This window comes from Prionailurus viverrinus, chromosome B2 (genome assembly GCF_022837055.1).
Source record: "Prionailurus viverrinus isolate Anna chromosome B2, UM_Priviv_1.0, whole genome shotgun sequence".
NCBI classification, from domain to species: Eukaryota; Metazoa; Chordata; class Mammalia; order Carnivora; family Felidae; genus Prionailurus; species Prionailurus viverrinus.
This window is the reverse complement of record NC_062565.1, coordinates 86,716,821-86,732,956: the sequence shown is the minus strand read 5'-3', so window position 1 is coordinate 86,732,956 and position 16,136 is coordinate 86,716,821. Positions and strand designations below refer to the sequence as shown.

At 33.9% G+C, this 16,136-nt stretch overlaps 1 protein-coding gene across 4 annotated transcripts in view; it reads right to left on the bottom strand.

Moving 5' to 3' along the window:
• Window positions 1-16,136, bottom strand: part of FUT9 (fucosyltransferase 9) — a 201,227-nt gene that overhangs the window by 81,266 nt on the left and 103,825 nt on the right. For 3 of the 4 annotated variants that reach the window (XM_047860805.1, XM_047860803.1, XM_047860804.1), the window contains exon 2: window positions 15,822-15,910. Coding sequence is in view for 2 of the 4 variants with exons in the window: in XM_047860803.1 (XP_047716759.1) it covers window positions 15,822-15,840 (19 nt within the window). In the remaining 2 variants the exon portion in view is untranslated. The remainder of the gene's footprint in view (window positions 1-15,821; window positions 15,911-16,136) is intronic. The other variant, XM_047860806.1, reaches the window with a different exon arrangement.

Here is a 16,136-nt window from a genome sequence, read left to right as displayed (position 1 = left end):
TGGACGAGTATGACATCACCGCACTTGTACTCTGTACATTATTGGTTATTGCTAGCAACCACTTAAAATGTAAGTATAGGAAAGAAGGAAAGAAAAAAAAATTGAAATGAGCAAAATCAAGCCATCCTTCCAAGTGTTGTTTGTAAAATGCTGGGTGGCTGAACTTTTGGAAACAGTCATGATATGCTCTATTTTTGTTTTGTTTTGTTTTGTTCACTTTTCTTCACACAGGTGGTTGGTATGTCATTGCAGCAATATAAAATTTAAGTTAGAAAAGGAGCAAAGTTTAGTCGTGTATAGTGATATTTTTAGAATAAAAGGGAAAATTGGAATTCACACACAAAAAAATTAACAGTAGCAGCTCATATTTATCAAGGGCTCAATCCAGAACTGAGCCTTACACTAATGTGCATCATCACATCATCTCATTTAATTTTCAAATCAGCACAATGAGGTTAGTGCTATTATTCACTCAGTTTTACAAGCAGAAATAATCACTATGCTATATCAATTCCCTGAAAAGAGTTGGGGAAAAAAAGGTTAAACTTCAAAGAACCTCTAAAATAGTCCAGAAATGGGTGCAGAGTAGCAAAGCAACAAGGTTACATTGTCACGAGGGGAAGAAAGACAAAGTTCCAAGAGTTTCCTCTGACTCTACATAAGAGAGTTTTAGAGTCAGAAGGATAATGAAAAACTGTTTTATCCTAACGCTAAGTATGAAAACATGCATAAGGAGTTCAGTTAAAGTCGTGTAGAAGAAAAAAAATATATTTTAATGCATTACCCTTATGAAAAAAAGAATTATTTCTGTACGCTTTGAGAAAGAATATGTAAAACCAGGTTTTATATTAGCAACAATTGAAGTGTCTGAAAGTTTCACTTAGACCCATTCAGAACTAGGAAATCTCCATTTCCACCTTTTTGAGAGGCATTTTCACAAAATGATAGAGGTCTATTAAGTTTTTTTCAAGCAACCTGTGGAGACTCAGAAATTACTAAGCCATTCAAGGTGGATGATAGGGAGGACATATAATTAGTAGTGTATGCTTCACATTTCTACAAAGACCTTTGCATTTACACCAGGTGTTACTTTCCTTCCCTCTTCTTTAATACAAGTGCTGTAACTACATGGAGACAGATTAAGTCTCTTGCAATGTTTTTATAAAATTATCCAACACGAATTTTTCTCCTAGCAGAGAAGATCAAATTTTAATGCTTTCCCTTCTTTGTCAAATAAAAAAAAATATTTTTCAAATACAAAGGTCAGAAATTGGCCTTCCAACAAACATGCAAATTGAGATTCTCCACCTCTCCCAGCCTACAGTCTGGTGTTTTTGAGGAGGTCTTGATTTTTTTTCCCAAATGATTCTAATTTACTGAAAATACGTGATTCCAGGTAAAGCTAAGCCCTACCAGTATGATAAAGAAAAATACATAACAAAGGCTTAATTATGAAAAAAGAGAAATATTTAAAAATATCAACTCTTGAGAATACTGTTGTTAATGAACTGATACTGCTCAAATAAATTATTTCTGAAAACATTTTATTATGTAATATCCTTATGTGCCTAATTTATAAAAAGTATGTTAAGTATTATAATAATATTTTTTGTTATTAAAATTTAAACAATTCAGGAATATACAGAGTAAACATTAATACCCAAGTCTAAATTTTCCACTCTTTCTTTTTTTTTTTAAATGTTTATTTAGTTTTGAGAGGGAGAGACAGAGCTTGAATGGGGGAGGGTCAGAGAGAGAGGGAGACACAGAATCTGAAGCAGGCTCCAGGCTCTGAGCTGTCAGCACGAGCCCAACGGGGCCTCCAACTCACAGACTGTGAGATCATGACCTGAGCCAAACTCGGACGCTTAACCGACTGAGCCACCCAGGCGTCCCTAATTTTTCCCCTCTTTCAACCCTTTCTCCTCTCCCAGAGATAATCACTTTCATCTCGGTTTCACATATATCTTTCTAGAATTTTTTCATTAAGTATATATATATATATATATATATATATATATATAATTTGCATTCATACATACATATACTTTTTCTAGGTAATTGAAGTCATTACACTTATTTTTTTCTAAGCTTTGCCTTTTATCCCGAGTAGTTTTGATACTTTATTCTATCTTTATATATTTACTAAATTATTTTCAATGGTTGCTTAGTATTGATTGGCATATACCATTATATATTTTAGCCTTCTTCTATTGATTGACAGTGGATATGTGAACCATTTAAAATTATACCAATGAAAATGTATCTCATTAAAGGATAAAAATTGCATGCTTGCTTATTATTTAGTAAGTTGGACTTCATTTATTTGTGAATCATTTTTTCTTTTATTATTCATACTTTATTTGTCCCCTTTTATTGTGTTGTTTCTTCTTGTAATTTAATTAAAATCAATTAATTTGTAGACACTTTACATTTTACAAAATTAGGTTTTGGTCTAATATAATTTTTGCAAATATAATCTCCCAAGTTTTTAAATTAAAAAAGCATTTACTTTGTTTATAATGTCTGTTTTTATCCTAAAGCTTTTTATAATTATGTAGTTGGGCTTACTACTTTTTAAATATATTGATTTTAAATTTGTCTTAAGAAATCTTTTACAATTACTTAAAGAAAAAACAGTTCCTAGCAAGGGAAATTATTACCCCTCAGGCTAAATACAAATCTGAAACTATTCATAAAAATAGTTTTATGAATTATTATTTAGGTTAATAAGCATTGACCCTTAGATCTAAATTCTCTGTTCAATTATTTAATATTATTACAGATGATTGTTCTTTTGTATTTTAACCACCAATTTACATTTCTCATTCACTGCCTGGCCATGTTCCAACAAGAAGTTAAAGAATGCAGAGAAGGCATTGCTTCTGCCACCATGCAATTCATTTAGATCAAATAAACATGTTTATAATAGTAAATAACATAAATTCAAGTGCAGATTGGAATTATGAATGTATGTATACAGAGACCACACTCAATTTCCTAGTGGGAAACAGAGGCTCTTAGCTTTGAAATGCACAGAAGCCTAACTCACCGCATGTAATTGATAATTTTCAAGATGTCCCGAATCTACAGAATCGCATAAGGGTGGTATACATATAAATATTTTCTGCTTATTTGAGTGAGCACTTTCAAAACCTCAGACTAGTAGACAAGCAAAAAATAATATTCAAAGTTTGCAGAGCAGTTTTAATCTGTACCTGGAGAAGAGACATGGGAGAATCTTAAGCAGTATTCGGAGTAGAAGGGGACAGTCTACCCAGACAACAGCATGGAGTAGGAAGGAAAATGAGCTCAGGTCAGCCTTTGCTCTCAAAAATCTTACATACCTAAGAGGTAGCACATCTCTGTATGTTTTTTCTTCCTTCCTTCCCTCCTTCTCTCCTTCCTTCGTTCCTTCGTTCGTTCCTTCCTTCTCTCCTTTCCTTCCTTCCCTCCTTCATCTCCTTTCTTTCTTTCTTTCTTTCTTTCTTTCTTTCTTTCTTTTCCTCCCTTCCCTTCCCTTCCCTTCCCTGCCCTGCCCTTCTCTTCCTTTCCCTTCCCTTCCCATTCCTTCCTTTCCCTTCAATATCCTATAACACTTAGTAGAGAACTCAGCAGTGAGATTACAAAGAGAAGTATAAATTAATGACATGAGAAACAAAGCAGCTGTAACCTCAAATAAACCTCAAATAGTAGAATCTAACTCTAAAATGCCTTTAGAAGAATTAATGGGAGCCTTTAAAGGGTGCTTGGCAGTGATGGAACACAATTCAAGTAATGACAAAGGAACATTTTAGTAAAGGAAACTGATTGAATGCAAATGTGACCCTCTGCACTTGCACAGGGCTCTGAGGATGGGGTTGAATGTTCAGAGAACATCAGTTCCAGCTCTGCTACCTCTTAAATATGTACCTTTGGCCCAATGACTTCATCATTCTCAGCTGCACCTCCCTCACATAAATATTAGAAAAAGTGTTAGCTCTTTGGTAGATTATTATAAAAAATTGAGGTCACACTATATTAAGGGTCAACACAACGTCTTGTGTTGCCAAAATAAAAAAAAATTCTAACAGTTATTGTTCTTATAATACTTATAAGTACTTTTGTAAACCATTATCACACTTCAATTTGTCATCCTTTCAATGAAGTTAAGATAGAGAAAGAATCACACTATTCCTAAATGAATAAAACTATATAAATTACCTAATATCTTTATAACAAAGATGCTGGGATTTTGACACTGGGTCTCATGGGTCTTTTGGTTACACAATTTTGAGGAAAAGTCAACACAGTAAATGGTAAGAAATAAACACAAATAAGAGGATACCTTATTTAAGTATTCCTCCTGGGGAGAGAGAGTATTCTAGGTGCTTCCTATACATAATTTTGTTACAGCATCATAACCATCCTGTGTACTAGATGCATATTTTACAGATAAAGAAAGTAGACATATAGAACTTCATTACTCACATAAGGTCACAGCAGCCAAGAAATGGGAATTTCTTGCTGCTCTATCTGATCCAAGAATATAAGCTCTTTTCGTGAGGTCAAACTGGAGTGAGTCATCTACTGATGGTGTAGGAATGGGTTGTAGAACAGTGACGAAATGGAAGATACAGGCATCATCTGCAATGCGTTAACCTGTGCCTGTACTAAGATACTTCTCAAAAGAGAGAGAAAGGGGTGGGGGGTGGGGAGAGAAAAGAGACAGAGAGAGAGAGAAAGATAGAGAGAGGGAGAGAGAGAGAGAGAAAATAATAGGTCTTAGATCTTTTTGGAAGGTTTGGCTGAAAGAAGAGAGGAGGAGATCTAGTTTTGCATGAGAGAACAGAAAGAGTGGCAGCAGAAACAAAAGAAGCCAATATTTCAGAGTTTGAACATCATTAAAAATAAAAAGAAAAAAGTGTTCATAACTGTTAACAATGGAGGAGAAAGAAATTTAGGAGGATGAGAGCCAAAAAAGGATTTTAGAATTGGCAGGGACATCTCTCTGGGAGGAAATGGAAGCCATTCCACAATGAAATACTAGCAAGAACACAATTTATATTAAAGAGCAGACAAAAATGATGCAGAAACCAAAAAACAAAAAAACAAAAACAAAACAAGGATCAGATACTGTAGGTAAGTATAAATTTAGAGAAAAGCATCTCTTTGATCTAAAAAGTTTTAAAAGATAACATTTATAACCCCACCAATATGTAAAATTTTATGATTTCTTGATAGTGAAATAGGAAGTCATTTTCCTTTGACAACGTTATTAATTTACATAATTTCCATCTGGTTTCAGACGTCTTTTCAATGGATGCTAACTTTCCACGTTTATTTCACTTTTTGATCCTTGTATTGTACTTGTCAATCCAAAGACTGCATTAAGAGCAAACTTGTAGTTATTTCCTGGTCTTCCTTACAGACAGCATTTCTTGGCATCCTTCATCATTTTCCCTCTGAAAGTTTTTTCTCATATGGTTGTTTCAAATATAGCTTGAGAATAAAATGCTCCTACACTTCTAAAAAATGGCCGAGTTTTCTGCAGCAACGGTAGCAACTGACTATCAGGACTGGTTTTATCACTACTGACAGTTCCAAAAACACCTGTACTGATTGTACACAAAATTGATCAATTAATGGCTATATAACTTGGTCAACACACACTTACAGATCAACCAATTAGTAATAGTCCTAAATTTTGAAAGTCAGTGGATCAGAAAAAGACTCACTCTGAAGAACACACTTATGAAAGTCAGTTTAATCAATGACATTCTTACCTAAGAAACTGTGTTCCTACAAATAACATCAATACACTAATTCCTCTGGAAGTCTGCCAATCTACTTTGTCCCCACCTTGAATAATATCATCAGCCTCCTCTGCTCTGAGAGCCTTTGCCTGATCAGTACAGTTCTTCTTTCCTTAAGTCAGCAATAGATTCAGCATTATGTTTTTTTATTTGAGATATTAAGGGCTGGTTTTCTTTTTTTTTTTTTTTTTTTTTTTTAATTTTTTTTTTCAACGTTTATTTATTTTTGGGACAGAGAGAGACAGAGCATGAACGGGGGATGGGCAGAGAGAGAGGGAGACACAGAATCAGAAACAGGCTCCAGGCTCTGAGCCATCAGCCCAGAGCCCGACGCGGGGCTCGAACTCACTGACCGCAAGATCGTGACCTGGCTGAAGTCGGACGCTTAACTGACTGCGCCACCCAGGCGCCCCAAGGGCTGGTTTTCATTCTCTTGGCAGCTGAATACTCTGGAAGTTAAAAATTTGTGCAAAACCTTTGGGAAGAATATAGGTAATATGTCCTTAGCCTCAATAATTTAATTTCTAGAAATTTGCCCAGACACTGCATAATCTTTGTTACGCATTTTTGCACTTAATGCTTTCAACAATCCTACAATGAAAATCCTATTTTATTTCCTTTTGCCTTTGATGAAAACAAGGTTTAGAAAGTTCAAAAACTTTTTCCACAGTCACATACCTAATTATACTCTCAATATCTAGAGACTGACCCTTAAGCCAGAATTCTACTGCCTCTGCAAGGCAAAATGATCCAAAATAAGGACAAAAGTATTTGTTAAATATTTATACTGGAGCTTTGTTTGTATATATGAATGCCCAAATATCAAAGACAAGAAAAGGGTTAAGTAAATAGTCATTATAAGGATACCTATAAAATAATGAATATGTATGTTAAAGTGTTTAGAATTTGGGATTGAGCCCAAAATCAAAATAAAAAATTCTAATTATATGATATAAAATTATGTGTACATGTGAATTGGGAATAAAAGGAAACATGAACAAATAACTATGGGGTGGTGATTGAATTCTGGGTAAAACACATTTTTACTGAGTTTTTTAAATGTTGCTTTAATATTTATGTAATAACAAAAGTAACCTAGGTATAACATGTGGTCTATATATTGAAAGTTCCTAGCCAACCTATCCCATATTCTATGGGAATTCCAATGTCCCAAAAGATTTCTGAGAATTCCAAGGGTCTTATGAACTCCTGATTATTTACTGCTCTCAGTTCCAACCCTGGAAATTAAAATGTTCTACCCATGTCTTATCTGCCGTAAATGTTCCCTTCCCTCTACTTTAACCTAGATGTGAACTCAGTCTCTTAATTTTCCCCTGACACTTCACAGAGGCATAGTTAGCAGATATTTCTGAAGTTTTAGATGGAGAACTGTTATACTATAACAGAGTATACAAGTTAATATTGAACACAGATCATCACTTTCCTAAAATTCTTCGGGCCATCCAACACATCACTCATCCTCTCCTCCCTGAAGATTTACTGATAAATTTCCCTCACTTTGTCATGGAAGACAGCTCTACATCTCCAACTTCTGCACTGCACATAATGGAGATCTGATATCATGCGTCCATAAAACCAAGGGAGCATATGCCAGATTTCACCCGTTAGCAACACAGAGATTTATTTTGAGATAGATGATATTCCAACATAAGAATGGAGAGATCACTATATTCAGCTTGGGGGGAATGTAAATGACATTAATTTAAAGTCAAAAAGTTTAACTTAACATCCTACTGTGTTTCAAGTTCAAATATAATATGAATTTAAAAGAAGTGCTGAGACATACAAAATGAAAATAAAGATTAATTTTTTTAATAAGGAGATAAACTGAACAGGAAAGAAAACCAAAATAGAGGTAGTTGAAAACAATTAAAATTGACTTAAAAATCTATAGAATGATCATTTATTTTATAAGGTAGCTAGAAATCTCAGGGCTAATGTGCATGGTTTTAAGTAAAAGTTTAGGGTGTGTTTATCTTTTTCTACTTATTCCAAGTACTTACTGACATAAATATTCACACCACAGTATTTTTTTCCTAGAGGAGCTGGTTTACTGTGAAGTGTTTTCTGTTTATAGTGTAGCTACAGGGAAATCATAGTCACTAAAAATAAAAATTTAAGACCAATTTGACAATAATAAATTCAGACTTTCCAGACATTGTTGTCTACTAATTCTTTCCCCAGAGCATATAGTTTGAAGTATAGTCTTAGAAATGCTTATATCTGCATATTCAAAATAAAGATAAGTCATTAAAGGGAAAAGACAAGAAAAAATGCATAAAACAGCCATTATTATAGGTACAGTCTTCCACTGGCATTGATTTGACCCTGCTAATCAAAGTAAAAGTAAATTGACTTTTTTGGGGGTAACCGAATAAAACAATAAGTTCTCCTGGACACAGAAGGTATAAGTATTGTATCCTCAATTTTCCCCAAATTACTATGATGATGATGATGATGATGATGATGATGCAAGAACCTGTGGAATTCTTTATCACCTACTATGTTTCTCGATTCCTTTAAACACGTTTTCCACATTTGGATAAGACATTATCCATGGTATGGGAGATATCAGGGAGCCATAACAGAAAAACAGGTTGTCTGTCTTTCCATCCATCCATCTTCCTCCATCCATGCATGTATCCAACTATCTGTCTACACTCTACCTACAATTCTTTGTAGGAGGTAGAATCTGAGACACATAGAATCATATAGATGTCCGCATTTAGGATGGTCAACACAAACACCAGGCCTTTGGAGCATATCACACTTATGGTTCCACTGATACTATCCCATTACTCCTGAAATTACCTGACATCGTAAGCCTACTTTCCTTAACTGAAAAATGTGCTCAATAGCATTCTATTTAGAAATTCAATACCGCAAATATTTTTAAGCACCATTATTCACCGAGCAGTACAGTAGGAAGTCTTAGTACAAAAGAGAGAGGTCTTAAAAAAAATAACTTTTCTGAATAACTTCTTGAACAACAACAAAAAAGCAAAAATGCAATAGGCTTTTACTATGGTGGAAGGGGTTTAGATTAGAAAAAAGAAAGTAGTGAGAGCTCTAAGCATTGAAATATTTTCAATGTTTATTTATGTATTATATCAGATGCCAAACGGGATTTACACATAGGATGGGTCAGATTGATTTTGCATGTGTCTTCTGTATGTACTATACTATTATTTGAAGGTATAGGATTTTTTTTCTATTGATGTATCTTTTATTGTTTCTCATCCTCTCATATTCAAGAGCTTTTCAAATAGCCTAATAAAGTATTTTCAAATTACCTAATAAAAAAAGTTCCCTTAGAAGCTGGCATTGTGATTGGAAAGCAATAGGGAGAAAGCTTGATTTATTGACAAGTGAGAGTATGCTATAAATTTTTTCCATATTAAAACTGCCTATGGATTATGAGATCACTTGTAGAAAAACTTCAGCCGCCAGGCATAGTGATACAAGCACTGAAGGCAAGGATCACAATGTCCAAGGGAAGGTCTGCTTTGCTTTATAAAACGAATCTATTTCTCCTGAAATACTATGTATAAATCTAATGACACTGTACCAGGGAAGATTGTTATCTAAGAAAATACATGATAAATGCTTTTGTGAGGCAAATGATAAGTTTATAATAAAAAAAATCACTTCTCAGTTTATGTGTTTTGTGACTTTTCTTTGTCTTCATTCATTAGATTTCCTTAAAGTGAAAGCATACTCGTGTATAATACACACAAGGTGGCCACATTGGCTTCCAATCCAGTAATGTAGGTAGGATTTTGAAGTTAACAGAAAATAGATATTTCAAGTGAAAAAAAATTTTTTTTTGCTTTACATGTAAACAATACGTTTTTTTAGTGGTGTACAATTTGTTAACATTGATTTTAAATTAAGGGAAAGACCTTGGTTATCTCTGGAAGTTAAGAAAAACAAGAATGTAACAAGCACAGTTCCATACAGTGTGGACTTCATGATGTGGTGTAAAGGTCAAGAATTAAGAGTTAATCAAGGTGTGTTCTACATAGATGCTCAGCCCTTCACTAGCTGCCTGCTTCTAGGCAAGTCACTTAACCTGGAAGAGTCTTCTTTTCTTGTTTGTAACTAAAGAATGTTATTTGAATTTCCTACTTTGTATGCTCCCTGTAAGGCTGAAATGTCTATGTGAACAAAGAAACCTTTAAACTCTTAAAGAAGTCTGAGGGGATTTTGGCCTTGTAATGTAATATCATTATGTTAGATAAAGTACACATAACCTTCGCTATGCCAATTTCAAAAAGGCATTACAGTTATTTTGACCATTTATTGATTTTTTTGTATCTGAACATATATTCATTTATGTAATAAAAACTACAGCTGGTCATAATGATTGTCAGGTTGCTGTGCCTCTGTGACAAGCAAGGCTGTTTTGCCAAATAATATGTCACCAAATGGCTCAATTTAATTTTAATTAAATTTAATTAAAGCATTACAAATTTAAACAACCATAATTTTGGATGGTTTAAGCAACAGGAATTGTTAAAAATGCAAATATATGTGAAGAGCTCTTATAATTCTCAAATTTTAAGTAATGAAGAACACTTTTATGACAAATAAAGAGCAGAGGTTCTTAATAACTCAGAGTAGACAGACAAAAATGGCAAAATATACTTATTGTGGGGGTAGAAATGATTATATTATATATGAGAAGAATCTTTCTAAAAGTAGATTTATCATTGACCAAATATTTTCGTTAAGTTTATTTATTTATTTTGAGAGAGACAGAGACAGTGTGAGTGGGGGAGGGGCAGAGAGAGAAGGAGAGAAAGCGTCCCAAGTAGGCTCCACACTGTCAGTGCAGAGCCCAATGTGGAGCTCAAACCCACGAAACTGTGAGATTATGATCCGAGCTGAAACCAAGAGCAGGACGCTTAACCAACTGAGCAACCCAAGCACCCCTATCACCAACCAAGTATTAAAAGCTTAGAATTCATTTTCAAAGATCTTTATAATAATTTATAGACATATAAATATATCTATAAATAACATAATAATTTATAGAAAAGTTGCCAGGATGTGTAGAGATTCCTTCACCCAGCTTGTCCCACTATCAACACAATCATAGTACATTTGTCAAAGCTAAGAACATTGGCAAAATAATATTAATTAGGCTACAGGTTTTATTCAGATTTCACCAATATTTCCACTAATGCCTCTTTTCTGTTTCAAGATCAAATCAAGGCTACCACATTGCACTGAGTCATAATATCTCTCTCATCTCTTTAGCTGTGTTTCTCAGTCTTTCATGATCTTGAAACCTTTGGAGAATGTGGTAAAGTATTTTTTAGTACATGCCTCAATTTGACTTTGTGTCGTATTTTTCTCAAGATTACAGTGGAGCTCTGGGTTTGGGGAAAGAACATCACAGAAATCAAGTGCACTCATCACATCACACCAGGGTACATGGGGTCGACATAACTTATCTTGGAGATGCTATCCTTGACCACTCGATGAAGGTAGTATCTGCCAAATTTTTCCATGGGAAAATTAACTTTTCCCACATTTCCATGCTCTCTGGGGCATAAAGACTACCTTCATGGGAAGGGAAAGAGGAGTTAAGCTTCACTTCCTCGTAGGTGGATGGGCAATATATATTATTTGGAATTTTTCTGTAAGGAAGATTTTTCCCTTCTCATTTATCTTTCTATTCATTTTTAATTTTTTTATCTTAATTTTATTTTTATTTTTTAAATATGAAATTGTTTGCAGATTGGTTTCCATACAAATCTTGTGCTCATTTGCATCAGTGTGAATTCATTAACATTTATTTTGTTCATTAGGTTATAGCTTAATATAATCATTCTATTGCTCAAAGTGTTTCAGTTTTGATCACTGGGAACTCTTTCTGGTTAGCTCCTGTGTCCTTTGACATGCCCCAGTCAAAGTGACATGCCACTTTTTTTTTGCCACTTTTTCACACTCTGGCACTAGAAGATACTTCGGTCTTATGTTGTATTTTTCCTGCCATATCTCTTAGGGCCTTGGGTTTTGTTTTTATTGGAGAATGGTATTTAGTAACTAAAATCTGGGCATGAGGTATGCTCATTGTTACTATGGTGTTAAAACTTTTCAGTAGGTAGAGCTAATAAATATTAAGTATGTATACCCATGTATGCACATATATCCACGTTTATTTTTTTTAATTTTTTTAACGTTTATTTATTTTTGAGACAGAGAGAGACAGAACATGAACAGGGGAGGGGCAGAGAGAGAGGGAGACACAGAATCTGAAACAGGCTCCAGGCTCTGAGCGGTCAGCACAGAGCCCGACGCGGGGCTCGAACTCACGGACCGTGAGATCATGACCTGAGCCGAAGTCGGACGCTTAACCGCCAGAGCCACCCAGGCACCCCACCACGTTTATTTTTATACCTATCTGCAGGTATATTAAAGTGAAAATGAGTTCATGTTGATAGATCTGTCTCTAACCTAGCACTATAAGGTTAATTGTAGCTAATTCCCTTTGCTTATTTGTAACTTCTTTCACTGACAATGAAAACCCTAGCTTCCATTGTCAACTATTTATTTATTCATGTGTTCCACCCTAATATGCATGTGAAGTAGTTACATAATTACTAACCTGTACTCTTGTGGGGGGAGAACTATCAAATAGTATACAATGTCTATATATAATTATTTTCTCTTTAACATTATTCATTTTAGTGCTTGTCCTGTCAAAAGACTGTTCCCCAAAGATACTGAGGCTAGATCCTTTTTCCCCATGAAAAAAGAGGTTATGTTTTACATTTGTAATTTGGTTAGATTCATATGTCACCGTCTGTACTCCATCTTGGGATATTTCAATATCCTATTTATTTTCTTATTTTAAATTTGCATCTGTATAGCTTACTCTGTGTTGTACAGTCCTATAGGTTTTGATGAACGCACAATCATTTATCCAGAATTGCAGTACCATGCAAAACAGTTCTAGCACTCCCCAAATTTCCTCACACTATCACTTTATTGTCAGCTCTCCCATATCTGTAAACCTTGGCAACCACTGATCTGTATCCTGTTTCTATATTTTGCTTTTCCTAGTATTTCATACACATGGAATCATACAATGTTCAGTCATTTGGGTCTGTCTTCTTTCACCTAACAAAATACATTTAACATTCATATTGCATAAATCAACATTTCTTTAAAAAATTCTTTCTTTTTTATAGTTCAGTAGTATTTCATTGCACAGACATACTATAATTTGTTCATCCATTCACCAACGGAAGAACATTTTGGTTATTTTGATGTCTTAGCAATTACAGATAAAGTTGCTCTAAATATTTACATGTAGAGTTTTGTGTAAAATAAAATTTCGATTCACTTGGGTAAATATCTAGGAATGGGATTACTGAATCATATGGTTAAGTGTATATTTGACTTTACAAAAATCTGGCACACAATTCTCCAAAGCGTTGGCACCATTTTGAACTCCTATCAGCAACGAATGAGAATCCCTTCAGTTCTTGCATGGTCACCAGCATTTAGTATTGTCAGATTTTTAAAATTTTTTATCCATTCTAATAGATGTCTAGTAGTATCTAATTGTGGTTTTAATTTGCATCTCCCTAATGACTAATGATGTTGAACATCTTCCCATACATCTTTTTGGCAAATTCATCTTTACCCATTTTTAAACTGAGTTGTTGTTTGTCTTTTCGTTAGGTTTTAAAAAGGGTTCCTTATAATTTGTGAATACAGATCCTTCATCAGACATGTGATTTATAGGTCTGAAGTTTATATTTTCTTTCTTTTAACAGTATATTTCATAGAGCCATTTAAAAAAAACAATTATTTTACTCTTTGCTTTTTAGTCACTCATTGTAATGAAAAGGGCTGTGATCAGGTAATTCCTTCAGTTACAACAGAGTATTTATACTGAAGCAAATTTAAATCAAACAAATTCCAATGTGCATTACAACTTCAAGGTTTAGACCTTGTATACTTTCTTATCTATAATCTCTCATGGATCAGATGAGACTGGCTAAAATTTCATTCTTGGTCAGAAGTGTAGAATTTGACTTTTTTTTCTCATTAAAAACTTGAAGTTATAGGCTTCATTGGTGTGCTCTGAGATAAACCTACAAAATTCATTAGGTAGCAGAATTATGGCATTATGTCCACATTTCTCTGGAAAAGAGTTGTCCAACATGGTAACTATTAGCCACATGGGTCTGTTGATTACTTGAAATGTGACTAGTGTGACTGAGGAAATAACTTTTAATTTTGGTTAATTTAAATTTAAAAATGGATACTGAATTTAGTTATTGGAATGCTTTAGTATGTGTGGGACAACTGGGTTTTGTGGATCTACTTTTTCAACTGTAAATTATATAAAATATAAATACAGATCAAGTATGCCCAATAAAATGTAGTATCCCAACTGATATGTGCTTTAAGTACACAAAGGATTTCAAAGACTTAGTATGGAAAAAAAAGGATGTAAAAGGTCACAATATATTTTTTTACATCAATCACATGTTGAGGGTTATATTTCGAATATAGAGGGTTAATATAATATATTATTAAAATCCATTTTACTTGCTTCTCTTACTTTTCAAAAATGTGGCCACAAGAAAAATTTAAATTACATCTTTGCTTCACATTATATTTTTATTAGATGACACTGCTTTAGAATCACATATTGTATATTAAATTATATTTTGTGTCAAAAAGCATTCAGTGCTCTGAAATGGCATGCTAATAACCTACCCGCAATTATTCCAGCCCTCACAAAATAATCAGTCCCACCTCATCCTCCTGCTTTTGTAGGGAAAGATCAGCCTCACTAAGTTCCAAATCACATGTGATAGATGTTAGATGCTCAGACAGGGGCTCCAGCAAGGAAATGGCCAGGAGAATGGAGAGTAAGGTTTAGGATGAGTATCACAGGTCTGACAGTATCAGGTGTTGTTAAGGAACAGAATCTCCTGATGGCCTAACCATGCCATAAGTTTTGGGAACACTTCTGATTATGAATGGGTCTAGTTCATGGCTTTTCTTTCTTTTTTTTCCCCCGTTTTTTTTAAAGTTTATTTTGAGAGAGAGAGAGAGAGAGAGAGAACAAGTGTGTGCAAGCAGGGGTAGGGGCAGAGAGCTAGGAGAGAAAGAATCCCAGGCAGGCTCTGTGCCATCAACAGAGAGACCCACATGGGGCTGGATCCCACAAACTGAGATATCATGACTTGAGCCCAAATCAAGAGTCTGACACTCAACCAGTTGAGCCACACAGGAGCCCCATGGCTCATTTTTTTGTGAGGAAAAGGTAGTGGGCTGCCTCTTTTCCTTCCCTGTGAGTTAGTACTTTCAGCTTAGTACTAAACTCAAAAACAGCATAGTCTCCCAGCCTTTCATTCCCCTCTTACTTTTCAGCAATACGAAATTAATAGTAAGAGTTCCCTTTACCAAGCAAAGACTAGTTTTATTCTCCTTTTTTTATGTAGCTTATTAAAGAAATTGTATACACACATACACACACACAAGTGATTTAGTGGTGTAGGTATTATGTTGCCAAAACTAAAACCATTTTTTGGAAAGATAACTAATATAGAAAGAAATTGACCTGACCTTGAAATGATACTACATATCATAATTTTAAAAAGACAATTCAAGAAATTTTAATACTTTAGCATAAAATTCTGCAAGTCTAATATTTTAAAAAATTACAGAAAACTAAAGAATAGTATAGAAATATTGGAGATATTAAGTATAATATTTATTAAAAATAAAACTAAACCTCAAAGGCATATTATTCTACCATGATAGACAATTATATTAAAATTAACTTTGATACAATGTTAAATCTAAATTTATAGAATATCTCTACATATAAGATAAACTTCTACAACTATTTTATACTTTGGATGGGTTTTAACTTATAATAATTCTGAAATAATCCTAGGTTACCTATAACTTCTAACTGAACATATTTCTGTCACAATCAAGCCAGCATCAAAGTAAACATATACTTACCATATGGAGAACATACCATGGGAAGCACATAAACAGTTGTTAAGCTACTCAACTGTATTATAAAATTCTTGAATTATTACATTCTAAGCCTGTTGGGAAACAAAGAAAGAAAAAAAGTATGTTAGTTAAATGTGCTGGTTGTACTATACATGTAGTTAAATAACCAAAAGAACACTAAAAAAAATCACATACCTCAAACACATAGATCTTTCTCTATATATTATTGCGCCCTTTGTTTACATAAATTTATTATTTCATTTAAGTTTTAGAAAAATGCTATTGAATTGTGCAAGTCATTTGAATATACAATAAGAG